Source organism: Anguilla rostrata, chromosome 4, assembly GCF_018555375.3.
Source record: "Anguilla rostrata isolate EN2019 chromosome 4, ASM1855537v3, whole genome shotgun sequence".
Lineage (NCBI taxonomy): Eukaryota > Metazoa > Chordata > Actinopteri > Anguilliformes > Anguillidae > Anguilla > Anguilla rostrata.
Genome location: NC_057936.1, coordinates 16905384 through 16922775, shown reverse-complemented (window position 1 = coordinate 16922775; position 17392 = coordinate 16905384). Strand labels below are relative to the sequence as shown.

The window sequence follows — 17392 nt, the reverse complement described above, 5'->3', positions numbered from 1 at the left end:
ACACAGGATTTATACACTGCTCCACTGAACCGACATCCCCCTACAATGGGATGGGATTGAGGAGGAGTCTACACAAAGGAGAAATCAAACACAGCGTGGAAACAGAAGCGAGCACCAGTGAGATAAGATACGAGGGAGGGGGCGCAGGAGCACGGAAAGCTGTCTACCTGCGCCAGAGTAAGAGAGAGGAGGGCAAGGAGGCCCCCCGCCACGGCGTCTACAGCCCGCTTCGCAGGGGGCTGCTGGCGGCCAGGAGGGAGGGGGTCGACACACCTAAAGAGACAGGACAGCGGAGGAGGAAGAGGAAGAAGAGGAGGAAGAGGAAACTGCCGCTGAACACAAAGGAGGGAGGGAGTGAGGGAGGTAATGGGTCCTTCTGCCGTAGAATCCAGAGGACTGGATTGTGAGACCTGGGTTCTGTTCTCTGAAGGGAGTTAAATGTTAGTACGACTAACATCCAGACTGAATGACCTACTCTACTCAGTAAAGCCGCGTTTCCACCAAAATTACCCGGAACTTTCAGTCCCAGGAACTACTTTACCAGGAACTAAAAGGTTCCTTCAGCCAATGGTTGTCTGCGTTTCCACCGGGGTCTAAAGTACCGCGAAGATTAGGCAAATTAGCCCACTGACGTTGTCGTCGATCCATCTGTCATATGATTTCTTCTATAACCCCATACTACCACCGAAGTAGCCTACATTATTTTCTAATAACCGGGACAGCCCGGAGGGGTTTATTCCACTTATATACAACGGGTTACCAACAATGACTATATATGGTTACTTTTGTATTTATTGATTTTCATATATCCTCTCAAACACATTCATTAACAGCAGAAAACATGCACACGTTGTAAACAATTTGCTGTTTTATTACTTTCTCGTCGTCAATTCCATATAGGCTAATCGCAAAATGACAAGAATAGAACGAAACCTCGGACTTGCGTGAAAATGTAAATTAGTAGTGGTACAGCCACCGTTTGCTTTCCTTCGAAGTTACTGCTAGCCGAGCAGCGAAGTGTGCCCTCCAGATGCGAACCATGCACCATAAATGAGTCCATAGTCTTCCTGGTCTTTTCGTGGAATTGAAAAATGGCAGTAAAATTGAGTAAAATTACGGCAGTCTGAAAAAGCTAAAGGGAAGATTACTAGAATTAACCTGTTATTTTACCCGGATAAAAAGTGCGGAAGGTGATTTCCAGTTTGCTTGTACTGTATCACCAATGTTAATTATGCAGAACTACCGCATACCTCACATAACTGTATCAAACGTTTTGAGTCAATTACAACGGGCTAACAAAGAAAATCCGGAAGAAAATATTCAGCAACCGAATTAATCCGTTTGAATGTTTTGGTAGCCTACGTAATATGCTGTCCCAGCATGAATGCTTAGCATTTTATAAAACGAATACTAAAGCAAGAAAAGAACAGAAGAGCACACGTTATAATTCCAAGACGTTGACAGGCTATAACCAAAAGTAGGCTACTGCGCCGCATAACATACAAGTTTGATTTGAAGTTATTATGAAAATAAATTGGTTTGCCGCTGCATATTTTCAAACATAGCGGGTAATGGCGGAAAATAAATACAACACAAATGCTACGAGTACTCGACCAATCAGAAATGTTCAGCGCTGCAAGCTCCACCCAAAAGGTTCCTGTACTTTCGGAAAGTACTACCCCCCGAGCAGGAACGTTTTGGGGGGTAAAACAAAGCCCCCAGAACTAAATTTAGACCCTAGTTCCTGCGGTGGAAACGCACTGAGTTCCTCAAAAGGTTCCTAGTTCCGGGTATAGTTCCTGCGGTGGAAACGCGGCTTAAGAGTGATGCCGTTAATGCAGGATTCTGCATTTTTTATGCAGAAGAAAAGCCTAAATGCAGGTGAAAAAATATACCGGATATTCTGAGGTCTTTTCTTTTTTGCTAAGATTATAAGGTGACCCAGAACTACGACAAAATGATTGCTCCCATTTCTTTGAGCCAATTGTCTTTCGGTGTCTGACGTGTTGTTTATTGATACACTGCCTTTGCTAACATTGCGAGATTCAAATAGCAAGCGCTTAATTTGAACAAAAAATCTAAAGTGAGATGTCACACCATAAGTAGCTTGCTCAATAAGAGTACAATATTATTGTATTGTTGCATTATTGATTTTTTAGCCTGTGTGGCAAAAATTTGTTTTGATCAGAATGCCAAAACATTATTTGTAGCTTGCTTCATTCCGCTAATCCGGTTATTTCACCCCGCTTCTGTTACGAGTCGTAATAAAATGATACATATGTGTTATTGTGAATTGGCATATTATGGCAAAAATTGTTATTTTTATGAAAATGCAAGTGAATTAGTGTAAAATGCTGATTTTTAAATGTCCTGCGTTTCAAAGACGCATTCCATGGGCTAGCACGACTACTGCAGTATACATTAATTCTAACTTATGTACAGCCAAACCTTAATGGCTGAGCACATCACTTTGAAGCCAAATAACTGGGCAAGTCGACAACATGAGATCAACAAAACTTTGCAACTTGACCATTGTGCAGTGAGCTAGGTCATGGACTCATAGATCCTTTTGCGCTAATTAAAGATTGGAGTTATGTACTTTAGTTGCTTCCAGGAGATGCAGATGTAGCTTGGCTTTCTTTGCATAAGAAGCAATCAAAAGAAATATACAGTAATAAATTGATATGAATTGGTACTTCTCTCCATCCACCTACCACACTATTGTATTACTTCATATTAGGGGTGATTTTAATTCAATTTAAATATAACCTTTGTCTCAATTTATTCAAGATTTACCTTGGAGGAAAATCGTTCAGTTCGGACATTAGAGATTAGGTTCTCCTGTACATCTGTTTTATCAGGAGCCAAATGCTCTGCTTTAGTGTTAGTCACACGGTGCCAGGCAGTGAAGCAGAGATGAGTGCATAAAGATTTCAGACACAGGCATCAAAAGACCAGCATCAGGCAAAGAATCAGAAAAACTCAAACTGATAGTCTGCGTTTAGAAGGAAAGTCCACTGAACACACTACTGAGGCTGGCAAGAAGAGAAACGTTAGCGCTGGGATTGTATTCAAGAACTGCCCTGCTTTGATCCACCGTGATCCATCTGACCTTGCGGCTCGCGACGAGAGTGTAATCAAACAGCTTGAATAAAGATGCTCGCTTGCCACCTGTTATCTGTGAGGCCCCATTCACGGACATACCTGTAAGATACCCAGCAGTCTGAGAATCGGAGATGAAGAGGTCATGTTTCTGGTCTTTGAAGGCACTCCACACAGTGGAACGAGAGAGGATTTCGTTCACCTGCAGCAGAAAAAACCCACCGTGAGTAGCCGTTTCCACTGCACGCTTGTAATTTTGCCGCTGCATCCATGAGCAAGATGCACTGTTTCGTACACAGTCTGGTTTAACCTGTGTTATCTAACTGGCCTGTATGACTGGAAATCTGCCCTGGGTGCTCTCTGTAGAAAACGTGTAGCTGCTGAGGCACTTCACCTGGTCTCCATACTGCAAGCTGCGCGTCATGGACTTCAGGGCCTTGACGATCTGCGCTTTGGTGGCGGAGGGGTTGTCCAGCGTCTCTAGCCCCACCCCTTCTAGTAGGCGGAGCAGGTAGGGCACAAGCTCCACCCTCAGGGCCTGCGCATGGGAGAAATTAACATCATAGTCATACCAATACAGCCAATTTGATTTGAGTGAGATTGAGAAAGAGTGAGAATGGGATTGAGGGAGGAAGGGAGACAGGCAGAGAGGAATGGAGGGAAGGACGGAGAGGGAAGGAGGATGAGCGAGACAGACAGTCCAGACAGACAGACACACAGTGCGCACCTGTGCCACAAGGTCAGTCTGCTCCTTCTGGAACATTCTGTTGAGCGCCTCACAAGCTAGCCCCGCCATGTCGGCCCGCACTTTCATCCCGGTCATCAGGGGCCCGATGGTCTCCAAGGCGGCCATGGAGCGAACGCACAGCTGCGAGGACACACGGATGGACACGCGTGAGCATACCGCGGCCCGCGGCGTCATCGGCGAGAACAGAGACGCGCTGGCGGGTGGGCGGCGGCCGCCCCTCTCACCTCGTTGTCGGAGAGCACGTGGATGAGGCGGATGGAGCTCTTGGGCACGGCGTTGTTCTTGTGGTTGAGTGCTGCCAGAACGCGGGGCAGGTGGCCCAGGGGAGGGACCTGATCGGCCAGCTGGGTCTGAGTGCTGAAGAGACACACTGCCGCCGTGGTTACGGTTTCCAAGGCTTCGCCCTGCAGCAGACGTGTATAAAGGCACGTTAAGAAACATTTTTGCAGGAATACGCTTTCACTTGTTCGTCAAAGGACACTGTTTCTGTTTTTTTCAGCATTGGTCCCTTAGATGAGCAGCATTTTTAGGTGTGTTTTGTGTGTGTTTTCGTGTGTGCGTGAGTTTTAAACATGTGTGAGTGTTTTTGTTTGTGGTTGAGAAAAAAAAGAGTGTGTGTGTGTGTGTGCACGTGAGCGTGTGTGTGTGTGCGCGCCCATGCGCATGTGCATTTGTGCCCATGTATACACATATGCATCGGTGTGACTGTGTGTGTGTGTAACTCACGTTGGGGTTGTTCTTCTCCAGCAGCTCAGTCAGGGTCTCCAGCAGAGACACCAGGAACTCCCGAGGTTTGCGCAGCACCCAGCCCGGCTGCGCAATGAAGATGCGCAGGAAGACTCCGCCCACGGCCAGCTCACCCTGCCCCGCCCCGTACGCCACCGTGAAGTCTTCTGGAAGCTGGAGACACATAGAGGCTCAACCCTGAGCATCATCTCTACTGTACACCCTCCTCACAGTCTTAGCTACTCTTTACTGACAAGCAACAGCAATAAATGCATAGGTTGAGGCAGAGCTTCGACATAAAACACATTGTGGAAACATACTATAAGCTATAGATATATAATCTGATACTATGATAGTGTGCTATAAAAATGAAAATATGATAATGCAACATAAAAATACTATGAAGACTATACCTGAACAAACTAACTAACTGGCCCTCCATACAAAGATATTGTATATTTAATCTTTTAAATAGGCAAGATTCTGAACAAAGCGACTTACTTTCCAGTTGACATCAGGATTATCCTTTTGCTGTTTAAAGTGCCTGAAGAACAAAAAAAAGAGGTACAAAGTCTTAGAGCGGCTTGTAATAAAACTGGTAATATTACACAGCTCCAAATTTAAATAACACTGGGACCCCGAGGTAGAATTCCGAGCTTTATAAATGCGCTTGGGAATGCCAATATGTAGGAAATGGTTAATAAACAATGCCATGGCAACCAAAAGGAAGAGAACAGGAAGTGGGAAGGGTTCCGTACTCCAGCATCATCTCTCGGACGGTGGTGGAGACGGTTTCCCGGGAGCTGTCGTTCCAGATGAGCTCCGGGTTTTCGTGCGTTCCCTCAAAGATGTGCACCGCCGCCTCAGCGTTGTCCCGCATGGCCTCCATGAACACACCCGGCAGGAAGCGCATGAGCGTCAGGCGCACCTGAGAGAGAGAGAGAGAGAGAGAGAGAGAGAGAGAGAGAGAGAGAGAGAGAGAGAGAGAGACAGAGAGAGAGAGAGAGAGAGAGAGAGAGAGAGAGAGAGAGAGAGAGAGAGAGAGAGAGAGAGACAGAGAGAGAGAGATCAATTAAGCATTTATGGGGCATGTATATGGAGCGTGTGTGTCCTTTTGTGTGTCCCTGTGTGTGTGTGTGAGACTGAAAGTGGGCAGACATGATCTAGATCTAGACAGAGACACTGATATCCAGACTAATTCAGAGGCTCATCTTCGTCTTTGCCAGCGTGTTTGTATTGTTGCAGTGTGCAGCCTTACCTTGGGCCCCACCAGCTTGTCGGAGGTCATCTTGGCAAAGAGCTCGGCAGTCTGACTGCGCACCTGGGGGTGGGTGGAGTTACAGAAGAGGTCCAGCAGGTAGATCAGTGCACCTGGAGGGGGAACGAGATGTCACAAGAGGAGACCACTGCAAATGAACTCTTATTTAATATGAACAGCACAAATTAACACATTAACAAAACCATACTTCCTCTAAATAGAAAATGCTACTGCATTCTTTAAAATGCAAAAATTGTTTTTATTATTGGTTAAGAAATTGAGCCTATTGCCATTCATTCATGTCACCCATCTGAATATCTGTAAGGCAGAAAAACTTGCACATTGAAAATCCTCACCTTTAGCCATGGCCTCTTTGATAATTTTAGTGTTGGACGTCAAGGCATACAGGGTTTCCAGCACCAGCTGTCGGCCTGAAAGAGCCAGAAACGAGATACATGAGCAAACTCAAACCGCTTCATTCGCCTGCCACTGTGAACGTTCCCGCTGGTTTTCCTGGGTCGGCCGCAGCGCCCCCCTGTGGGGATGCAGTGGGCCGAAAATGTTGACGGGGGGGGCGTGCTTACTGGAGGGCATGGAGTGGAGCAGCACCAGCAGGTTGGAGAGCACCAGGGAGTCGCCGATGCTGCTGACGCATTCCTGGTTCATGGTGACCGTGTTCACCACCTGGAGGTTCAAGAGCAGGCAAGAGAGGATACACAGGGTCATTCTTCCAGGCTCATTATTACAAATGACCCATTTCTACAGATAAATCTACGCACACTAGTTCTATGAGCTGTTCTGTCATTTTTGACGTACCACAATTGTACTGCTTACAGTAGTATTATACTTCTCACAAGTGTAACTGATAGCCATGCTAGTCCAGTAACTGGCCCTGTACTGTACTACTCATGAGCGCAGTAGACAGAAAGGAAGACTGATATCTCTCCTGCTGTTGGGAGTGAAAGACAGGCACCTCGAGAGCCAGCTGCTGGACCTTTCCTGCTCCATGGACCCGCAGCAGAGAGAACAGCAGCTTGAAGTGGCCGATGCACTCTGACTCCGAGCCTGTAACGCACAGAGCAACACGTCACCGTGTGTCAAAGTGCTACAGGCCTTCTCCCCAACACCTGAGGGGGAGCTCAAACCCAGGGACAGGTCTATTCCCTTTAGGCCAGCTCCTGGAGATCTAGTGTGCCAAAATTAGGGTTGAAATGAAAACCTATAGGATGGTAGAAGATCTCCAGGAACAGGGTTGGTTACCACTGCTTTAGGCAGTCACACTCTCTACCTCATCCAACATCTCAACAACCCTGAAACCCCAGCTTGTTCCCCAACTGAGCTCATAACATGCATCACAAAATAAATCTTTGTTGTAAGTAGGAAGCTGGGTTTCCCCCATGCCCAGTCTCCCTGTTCCGAGGGCAGGGCTCGTACCTGGGTTGTTCTTGATGACGTTCGGGGGCTCAGGGCTTTGGCCAGCGAGCCTCGCATGCTGCTGGACTCCACTTGCTGGCCTGGCAGCAGCAGGTGAAGTCTGAGCTGGGCCCCGTCCGCAGGTGCGAACCTGGACTGGGAATCAATTACTTATCACACAGTGGCATTTAATGGGTACATACATAACAGACAGTGGGCATCTACATCTGTGTTACCATCAGTAATACAGACAGTGGCATCTTAAACGCCTGGGTACTGACATTAAATAATACATTGGCATTTAATCTGGGTTACATACATTAAATACAGACAGTGGGGCATATTAACATCTAGGTTAGAAACTTTAATTAGAGATAATGGTGCACAAGAGATTGTCAATATATATATTCAAATAACCAAAGAACAGAGTGACACGATTCAAGTAAGACCAGAGACCAGACTATGTCAGTATGTACTGACCTCTAGGGGAAAGGCTGGCTGCTCGTTGTAGACTCTAACGAAGATCTCGCCCACGATCAGCTCCTTGCCGTGGTCGGTGAAAATGAATTCTGACCCAAAGTTCTTGTCGCACTCGCCCTAAAGGTGACAGCAGTGAGGCAGGGAGAAACCAGGCCGATCAGCTGATTGTTCATTTACCGTTCATCATCTGGGCAATGACAATGGTATGAGTTGTGACTGCAGTGCCTAGCCTGGTTAAACGAGGGTCCTAACATTGAATTCTGCCCATCGCACTGTAGGGACCTGAGCAGCTGAGAGAGAAGGACACAAAGGTTCTTTGAACTCCACAGTGCGTCAGAGCCTCCCACTCTCACCCTCTTGATGTTGCTCTCCTGCTGTTCCTCCAGGAACTCCAGCAGCTCGGCCCGAGTGCCGTTGTTCCAGATCAGGTAGGGGTTCTCCGAGTTACTGTTCAGCAGCTTCAGGACCTGCGGGAGGAGGGGGGGGCACAGAGAGGATGACGTGTACACACTCCGCTACAACAGCTTTCCTTTATAAGAGACGGCAAATCCACGTACATACACCAAACGAACAGGTGACACACCAAACGCAAACCAATAGCGACAGACCTACTGCAGAAGTGGGTGGGTCCAAACCCAGGCAAACATACATACGGTAATGTAGCAGGCAATACGAAGCAATGACAGGAATGCCCCATAGAGAAGATCCACTGCCACAGGTGTGTGAATGGGTCCGTTCTAAAGCACTCGCGCTGGCCTACCTCAGCCGGCGAGCTGGAGCCCAGCTTCCGGGAGATGTAGGGCGTCAGCATGGCGGACAAGCTCTTCCGGACGGTGGGGTTCTCTGGAGGGGTCCCGTCCACGCCGTTGGCCCCCTCCTCCTCGGGGCTGGGGCCGGGGCTGTAGCCGCCCAGCCGGCTGAGGGCCACCAGGCTCAGCTTGGCCAGGCTGTTGGCCACCTCCTGCTGGTTGGTGTCCTGGCTCTTCTGGATGCCGCTCTCCTCCAGCGTGTAGTCGTAGTTGAAGAGGTTGACCAGCAGGTGCCAGAGGACGCCGGCGTGGTAGAGGTGCGTCTGCAGGAAGAAGTCCACGGCGAAGGAGCTGATGCACTGCACCGCCAGGGCTGCCAGGCGGGGGAGGCCCTGCGGGGAAGGGAGAAACATGGCTCACATGTGATGCTAATCACTGACCCAGGGTCAGCCGCTTCTTTTCACACAGTGGTGGGGGTCTGGAACTGAAGGTGGGTAAGCTGATCCTGGGCACGCTGTTAGGATACAAAAAGTCTGAGAGAGGGAGGAAGTGAGCTAGGCCCTCTCATCACATGTCTGTCATGTAATCTGTGGGTGGGGCTTCAGTGTTCACTGTGGGTGGGATTTCAGTGCTCACTATGGGTGGGGTTTCAGTGTTCACTATGGGTAGGGCTTCAGAAGACGGTTTCCAATACAAATCCCTTTACTGAAACCAGCCTTGTTAATCACAGGGTGGTCTCAAAGACACTGGTCTCAACAGAAATGTAAATTGTGTACGCTCAGATAAATAAATATTACACAATTAATACTAATAAATATTCATTTTCAGGACCTCACCTTTGCATAATAGAGCACATGGCAAAGGTCTCGGATGATGTTGGGAAGCTCGATGATCTTCTCCCTGCACTCCTCGAACTGGGCGGCCACGCTGTAGCATTTACAGATGTGCCCGCACACCTGGAGATACAGTAACCATCACCATGGCGATCTGGGCGTGGTCCCAGACCCCAAAAAAGACCTCAAACAACCCCCACATCTGTGCTCTGCAAACTGTCATCCATATTACACGCCACCCAAAGTACTATGACTTTTTATAGCACTGCTCACAAGGAAAAAGAGGAAAAGATACTCTTGCAAAATCAGAAATTCAACTGAATTATGTGTTATGTAATGGCCCACCTGCACGGCCATGTCGTTGGGCTTGCTGGAGGCAGTGAGCACGGCGACGCAGCGAGACAGAGCCTCCAACAGCACCTGGAGAGGAGAGGGGACAGAGAAGACAGCCAATATCACACCCTCTGGCCCTTCCTTCATCCGCATTCACAGAAGCTTCACCACAGTTTAATTTCACTCATCTGAACCACGGACACCGCGCGCGGTACCTTTTTTTCTCACATGACGACATTAAAGAACATGCCATTGATTAGGTTTACGTTTCGTAGCTTCACGCGGGAGCTCCCTGCCGCAACGCGCGCCGTACCTCGATGCCGCTCTCTCTCCTCAGCTCCTCGGCGTTGAGGGCGGAGCAGTTGACCGTGTGGAAGGCCAGCTCGGCGGCGGCAGGGAGCAGCGGGGAGGTCTTGGAGAAGAGCTGCCCGTCGCCCGTCTCCATGGTGATGGTCTTGATGAGCATGGGGTAGCCGGCGTACTTGTAGGGCTCCAGCTCTGAGGGACCATGGACACGTGGTTTGAAGGGGTGAGAGGTGAGCCTTAGAAACACTCCCTACACGCACCGCCTTGCACTATACCATAAGCCCGTTATCTATATACTAAAAACAAATACCCACAAATACTGCAGACAAGCTAATACTCAGAGATCTACTATAAATCCGCTTATTTACTCCTTTGAGTTTAGAGCAAAACTTTCAAAAGGAGCTGCATCAATAGTAATATTCTATGCGCTAGTAGCTGTACACACAGCACTGGAAGATGTAGGCAGAACACACAACATAGACTTGTAGCAGCAGTCCATGCCCAACAGCCAGAGCAAGACACACAGGGGTAAGCTAATATAAGGTGGCAGACAAACAGACAAAGGACAAACGATCCCTGAAACTAAAGCGGGAAAAACAGCTGGAGAGACACAAATGCAAGAAAGTGCAGAAGCACTTCAGTGTAGAACTACAGAGACACAAAGGCAAAACCAACGCAAACACAGGAGAGGCAGACGGGGTCTGACCTTGCCGGTGCCTGTTAAAGAGGATGCTCTGGGCCTTGAGGATGAGGATTATGTTCTCTGGGTCGGGCCCGTCTGTGATGCGCGCCGACTTGGTGCACAGAAACTCGTAGGCCTTGTTCACCTTCTCAAACATGTCCTGAACAGACGGAGAGTCGGACGGTCAGAGAGGCGTAAAAAGGTACAGTTTTATTCAGATTAAATAAAAAGTGCAAAATCTCCATGTCAAAATGATATGCTTCCTCATTTGAATTCACAATGTGACCATACAAATATTAGCGCTCTGTCAAACTGAACCAATCACGCAAAAGCACACGCCCACGTACCCGGCCCTCTGGGTTCTTGTCTGGATGGTATTTCTGAGCCAGGCGGAAGTAGGCTTTCCTGATCTTGCTCTCCTCGTGCCTGAGGACAAACAGCAAGCATTGACTGCACCGTGCTCAACATAACCGCGCAAACCTGCACAGCACAATGGCTATCACTACAGTCACCACAGAATTTGAGTGGTATCCACAAATATAGTGAGATTCCACAAAGTTATTATTATTAGAGTTATTATTTTAAATAAAATTCTGTCTTTCATGTGCTTAAAATTTTTAGAAGACAAATAAACAGACAAAAATAAGGACCAAAAGTGCAAGCTTACAAATACAGTCAGTTTGTATTTTTTTTAATTAAATTTTGTTTTTTATTTTTATTTTTTAAATTGTACCTATGGTACAAAGAATTCAATAAAAATTAGATTAACATTTGACAGAGGAAGAGAGGAGACGTACTGGCCCTGCCCCTTGGGGAGGTTGAGGACCTCGAAGGCATCGTCCACAGACATGGAGGGCGGCTTCTTCTCCACCTCCCTCTTCCAGGCCTCCAGGGTGTCTTTCAGCAGCTTCACCTGCAGGGGGCAGCAGACGACACTCAGCACGAAGCGGCCGTGCTCACCCTCACACATGCTCTGAGAAGACGAAAGGCCCAAGCGAGAGTACGTGCGAGCGCGCGATGTTCCTGACGTACCGGCTCTCGGATTGGCCAGTTGGGGAAGCGGTTGGCGTCGCACAGGTGTCTGAGGTAGTAGATGTTGCAGAAGAGCTCGTTGTCCAGCTGGGGGAAGCTGACCACGGGGATGGGGCAGTACTGGTAGAGGGCCCGTGTGTTGCTCTGCAGCCGCGGGGAGAAGTCGGCCAGGTGGGCGGCGATCCTCTCTATCATCATCCTCCTGAGGGGGCGGAGACACAACAGCACCGAATGCATCAGAGAGAGCCTGGTTCCTGCAGGACGAACCATTGCGCTCTCCTGGTTAGCAGAGTCAAGAAATGATTAGCGAGCCTGGTTCCAACAGAAGAAGCTTTGGGTGGGATGGACGAGCATACAGACGGACAGACGGACGAACGAATCCGGGGCCAAAGTCCAACGCTACCTCATCTCGCTGCTCCAGATGGCCTCGGGGGTGTCGAACTCGCCCAGGAAGATCTCGGAGAAGCGCTCGGCCTCATAATTCTCCAGGTAACACACCATAGCCTCTGGCAGCACCGGACCCAGCACGCTACGCTGGACAATGTCCTGACCTTTGGCCTATGAGGTATAGGGGTCAAAGGTTAGACTATGTTCAGCTGTTACTTAAAAAAAAAAACATTTACTCAGACTAACAGGATCTAGAGACCAACACACCTCTTCAGACTTGAAGGCTTGTTTTAGGTGAGTGTACTTCAGAAACCTGGAGGAGGTAAACACACATGCCTGTTAGCAAATCAAATGGATGAAACTAAGCAATCAAGGCAGTTACAAAAGTGAACATATCACAGGAACAGAACAGTACATTCAGGAAGCACAAAAACTTATTAACGCCATAATCACATGCATTCAATCTTAGTTATGTTCCCCATGAATATAATCTCTCATTTGATGCAGAACTCATATTACAGTCTGACATTTAAGTTACTCATATTAATAAAGACCAGTAGATGGAGTACTGGTTATGGAAGAAGACAAACATCCAAAGCAAACATCATAATTATTTTATGATCTAATTATGTGGTACTGAATCGATTGGCTTCAGCCTGTTTTTATGTAATTGGTAGGAGAGTTGTGCGGCTCCTGCCACATCATTGGCTTCTCCCCCTGGCTTCACAGAACTAATTTCGCCATTTGCATACGTTTCCGGATACATGCGCTCTCACCGGGCAACAGGCAGCACGTTGGAGCCAGTGTACATCATGATGAAGAAGAAGACTCCGGTGAGGTAGAGGCGCTGCAGGTTGGGGTTGTCTTGCATCACCTGATACATCAGGTTTGCCACCTTCTCCACCAGGATGGGGTCAAAGGTGAGCAGCAGCTGAAGTGAGCGAGGAGTTAAGAGAGAAGAGTCACGCAGGAGAATATAGCGGTAAAGAAAGACTGCTCACACCGTTTCTCTATCGGCTGAGGTCTTCTCACATTGATCCCATTAAAATTGTTCGTCTAGCGAGGTCTCTAAGCAGGCTGGCTCACCTGGACAATGTGAGGGAGACAGGTGTTGTCACTGATTAGTCTCTTGACCCGAGGAAGAGGGCGAATGATGGCATTATCCTGGTCCCTGGACAGAGAGAGAGAGTTAACACCCCAAAATTACATCCCATGAAGATACATAACTTCTGCAATGCACTGTAACATCACGTGGAAGTCTACACAAATGTGTTCCGTATTGCAAGGGCACAGATTGCAAAGAACGTATAGAATCTAATGAGAGGGAACGGACAGTGCTGAAGAGCTACAGACTGTGCTGAGGGGATATGGAGTGTGCAGGGGGTGTATGAACTGTGCTAAAGGGGTACAGACTGTGCTGAGGGTGTATGAACTATGCTAATGGGGTGCTGACTATGCTGAGGGTGTATGATCTGTGCTAAAGGTGTACGGACTGTGCTGAGGGTGTATGAAGTATCCTAATGGGGTATGGACTGTGCTGAGGGTGTATGGACTATGGGTATGGGTTGTGTAGGTGGGGTGTGGACAGTGTTGAGGCGTACGGACCATGTTTATTGGTATGGGCGGTGTCCAGGGGGGTGTGGACAGTGTTAAGAGGTATGGCCAGTGTTGCAAAGGTATGGACTTTGTCTGTGGCTGTAGGCGGTGTCCATGGGGGAGTGGACAGTGTTGAGGTGGCACAGACAGCGTTGAGGGCGTGCGGACAGAGTACAGAGGGACACGCACACACCTGCTGGGGAAGTAGGAGCACATGGTGTTCAGCATGTTGAGGATGAGCGTGGCCAGGTCCGTCTCGTTCATCACCGCCTGCCCGCTGGCCAGAAGGCACCACTTCAGCTGCGGGATGGCCTGCAGGGGGCGCCACCCGTCCATGCCCTGCGCCCAGCACCGTGTCTTCGCCGTCAGCGTCCCCTGGCTCCAGAACTCCTGCATCTGCGGGACGGAGATGCAAACCGGGCTTAGACATGCCACGGCAGGGGCAACAGACTGCGGAATGGGGTACGTCAAAATAAAGATTCACAGGAAGCAGGGAGACGCTCCACAGAACCCTATAGGTTCTCAAAGACACTGCACTGTCTCATACAGCCACTGAAAGATGACACTTGAAAATGGAGGGAAAAAGGGCAACAGAAGAAGTCGCCAGACACGCCTGACGTGACCAGCCAGGCAGACGTTTGTAATTTAAACTTCAAGGAAGCAGACAGATACTTCCTTGGGGACAAATAAAAGAGGCAAATACACAGTGGCAGAGGAAAGGGGGGCTTTTGAAGGACTGTTTCAATGAATATCTACCCTTTTTCTTTGTTAGCCTGCAAGCTGGTGCAAAATGATGCAATATACGACACATCCTAGCTGAGCCTGGAGAAAACGTGCTGCCCATCCACCTACGTTAAATGCCTGCAAGAAAGCTTTCAGTTATTTAGCATTTCTTTCAATACTCAATAGAAAAAGTCTTTTTTTCCCTGCAAAAGTTTCTCTTCTTTTTTATTTGACAGAACATATATTGAACCGAGCTGTTTATACATTACATATAACAACACATTTTATGTGCATAGTGCTTTTCAGGGTACACAAAGACGCTAAAACTGTGGTTCAAATACCTAGCGAGCAGGGTATAGCGCAGTTTAAAGCTGGGCACGGTATGATGCAGTGGTTTTGCAACCGTTCCGCTGCGGTTTTATAGTGTGCACACTACGGGGCCTCAGGGGTCAAAGAAACCCTGAACGGAAAGTGAATTTCTCAGTTAGACGGCGAGGATCGAGAGTCATTTCCTTCCTGCGCGGTGTGTTCGAACTGCACCCAGGCCTTACAGCATCGGTCCTCACAAGGCTGCTGGGGGCGGTGGATGGGGGGGCTCACCTCCTCAAAGCTGTAGGGGCCCCTCCTTTCCTTGTCGGCGTTGCCGAAGTACCACTCCTTCTCACTGTCCCTCTTCATATCCGGTGATGCTTCTATCACGTTGCTCTGGAACACGGACACAAACACACACAGACAGGCAGACAAACACACGAGATGTCAGGACTCAGAGGGTCCATGTACACACCACTGGGGTGCATCTGCTCAACATTCAGGTGTAAATTTGTCATAGCTAACGTTTACAGGGGTCTTAACCAACATTTACAGTCTTTCTATACTTGGAAAATATAGTATTGTAGGACGGTCCACAGACGTCTGCCTCTTATCAGACCCACAAAGTAAAATGTTAACTGTGCTGACAGGGAGTCAGAAATTGTGATGAAGAGACAGTGCTCAGCTGCAAAACATCTGATTGGATCAGCATTATGAGAACTTCTCCATAATACGGTGTAATCATGTTTTGTCTTGTTGGAAAAATGATGTCATGGGGAACAAGTTGGTGTCTTTGGTGGTTGGATGTTGACTAAAGATCTTGATACCTATGAGTCAGCACCCAGCCAGATACAAAGGTTAACCCAGTGTGATTTGCTTACAGAGTAGTGCAAGCAGGATCATTTATACTGTTTTGCCATGTTTGTGTCTTTATTTGATGACTTGGGGTCTTGCTTTGATAGTTTTGTAAATAAGAGGAAACGTGCACTGGTTCGGGGAGACTTCTCAACACGGTCTCCTGAGCATATAAGCCATTTAAGCATATAACCATTTCCCCGCAAATTTTGCTTCATTGTACACTGCCATTATTACTGAACAATAACCTGCATTCATTTTAACCTGGCATTACTCTTCGACTCTTAACACAGCACACCTAGCAGTTCTAAGGTCCTAACATACACTTAGAACTCTATGTGTATATATGCACCCTGTAGTCGCCCTGTAGGTTGAGAATGGAATTGCCCAGTCTAATGCAATGCTCATGATGGAATTGCAGACCTCTTACAGTAAAGAACCCAGCAAGGGCACACGGGCGCACACACACCTGGAGTGGGACGGTGGCTCGGCTGGTGTGCAGGTGCGCCAGGGTCAGCAGATCCACTAGAATGCGCACTCCGTTGGAGTCCATGACCTCCTTCACGTTTTTCTGTCAAAACAGAAGGGGGCAGTGCTGCTAAGAACCTCCAACTTCAAACACTGCATACACCTCAGGTGAAGACTGTATCACTTATAACTCTAAGTGAGGCAAGCCTGCACCTGTTGAATGGCTGAAACAGGTGTGGACCTTGTTAGTACTTGGACTGGAGGCCACCTGGAAAAACCCCCACCCCCCCAGTTTAACTGGCGCAATAATACCCTTCCTGCCCACCGTCACTCAGGTAGGTGTGACACACTGGTGGTGGTTGAGCTGTGATCTTTTGTGCTTTAACACAATGACAACAAAATAATTACATTCTATTATTAGTATAAATATTATTTTTCATAATAGTATTAGTACTGTACACAGTCATAGCGCTGTTTATTGTTATGGAATATCTGATTGGTTCAGTGACAATGGGCTCAGAACACACTAAACGTTCCACAGTGGGTGGTGACCGAATCAGAAGCGAACAGAGGGGGGGAAGGGCGAAAGGAAACAGACGTTTGGCTGACCTTGTTGAGAATGAGTTTGTTGAGGAAGAGGATGAGTCTGTCTCGCTCCAGCCGGTCTGTACACTGCCCACAGACAGAAAAAAAAAAAACCCATTAAGCTTCAAATGTTTTGCAATCTGGGAGCATTCAAGCGACTGAAACTGAGGCGAGCTGACAGGCCTGCTTGAACACAAAACAAGCAACCGAAACAAGTGGAAAAGAAAGAAGGAAGAGAAAGGCAAAGGAAGAATGGAAGAATGAAATAAAGGAGATCAGAGATAAGAGTCCAGATGAAATGGTCACAGTGAATTAATTAGGGAAATAGAATATCACACTATAGGCCACATGGTTTGGTAGGGACTCCTGGGTGATAAAGAAGAATAGTAGGAAAGGGCAAAATGAAAAAGTCAAATTTGGTGTGCAATGCTGGGCCCTCTATGCCAGCGGTACTGACCCGGTCCAGCATGCCTACAATGTACTTGGTGTCGGTGAAGGGCCCGATCTCCTCAAAGCACTTCCCATAGACGATGGTCAGGGCCTGTAGGCACAGACACTTCATGTGGATCTTGGGCGTGAGCAGGAACCGGTGGTACAGCTCGTTGAAAAACTCGTACCTGAGAGGGAGGAAGAGAGAAAGAACGTTTTTATTAACGCTGCTTTGTATCGTTTACCGTATCTGCTGCCTCAACAAAGATGAGAAGCCACGGCAATAACTACCCTGGAGGCAAGAATGCTTGTATCCATTACGGTGTTGGGCTATTTAAGAGCATGTGAACATTTAAGACCGTATTCAGCAAGCTGAAA

General features: G+C 48.0%; 1 protein-coding gene across 1 annotated transcript in view; it reads right to left on the bottom strand.

Annotated features, from left to right (window-relative positions):
* The window catches only part of LOC135254092 (dnaJ homolog subfamily C member 13-like), a 59253-nt gene that overhangs the window by 2631 nt on the left and 39230 nt on the right, over window positions 1–17392 (bottom strand). Inside the window, exons 26-56 of the mRNA XM_064334045.1 lie at window positions 17043–17202; window positions 16610–16672; window positions 16002–16103; window positions 14969–15073; window positions 13839–14041; window positions 13136–13220; window positions 12826–12980; window positions 12317–12362; window positions 12066–12220; window positions 11663–11864; window positions 11428–11543; window positions 10978–11056; window positions 10655–10790; window positions 9956–10140; window positions 9655–9729; window positions 9313–9432; window positions 8488–8868; window positions 8081–8194; window positions 7728–7844; window positions 7269–7398; window positions 6808–6899; window positions 6419–6518; window positions 6191–6265; window positions 5835–5947; window positions 5335–5504; window positions 5078–5120; window positions 4577–4750; window positions 4075–4254; window positions 3830–3970; window positions 3497–3640; window positions 3205–3304 (exon numbers count right to left, since the gene is read on the bottom strand). Of these exons, the coding sequence (XP_064190115.1) occupies window positions 3205–3304; window positions 3497–3640; window positions 3830–3970; window positions 4075–4254; window positions 4577–4750; window positions 5078–5120; window positions 5335–5504; window positions 5835–5947; window positions 6191–6265; window positions 6419–6518; window positions 6808–6899; window positions 7269–7398; window positions 7728–7844; window positions 8081–8194; window positions 8488–8868; window positions 9313–9432; window positions 9655–9729; window positions 9956–10140; window positions 10655–10790; window positions 10978–11056; window positions 11428–11543; window positions 11663–11864; window positions 12066–12220; window positions 12317–12362; window positions 12826–12980; window positions 13136–13220; window positions 13839–14041; window positions 14969–15073; window positions 16002–16103; window positions 16610–16672; window positions 17043–17202 (4061 nt within the window). The remainder of the gene's footprint in view (window positions 1–3204; window positions 3305–3496; window positions 3641–3829; window positions 3971–4074; window positions 4255–4576; window positions 4751–5077; window positions 5121–5334; window positions 5505–5834; window positions 5948–6190; window positions 6266–6418; window positions 6519–6807; window positions 6900–7268; window positions 7399–7727; window positions 7845–8080; window positions 8195–8487; window positions 8869–9312; window positions 9433–9654; window positions 9730–9955; window positions 10141–10654; window positions 10791–10977; window positions 11057–11427; window positions 11544–11662; window positions 11865–12065; window positions 12221–12316; window positions 12363–12825; window positions 12981–13135; window positions 13221–13838; window positions 14042–14968; window positions 15074–16001; window positions 16104–16609; window positions 16673–17042; window positions 17203–17392) is intronic.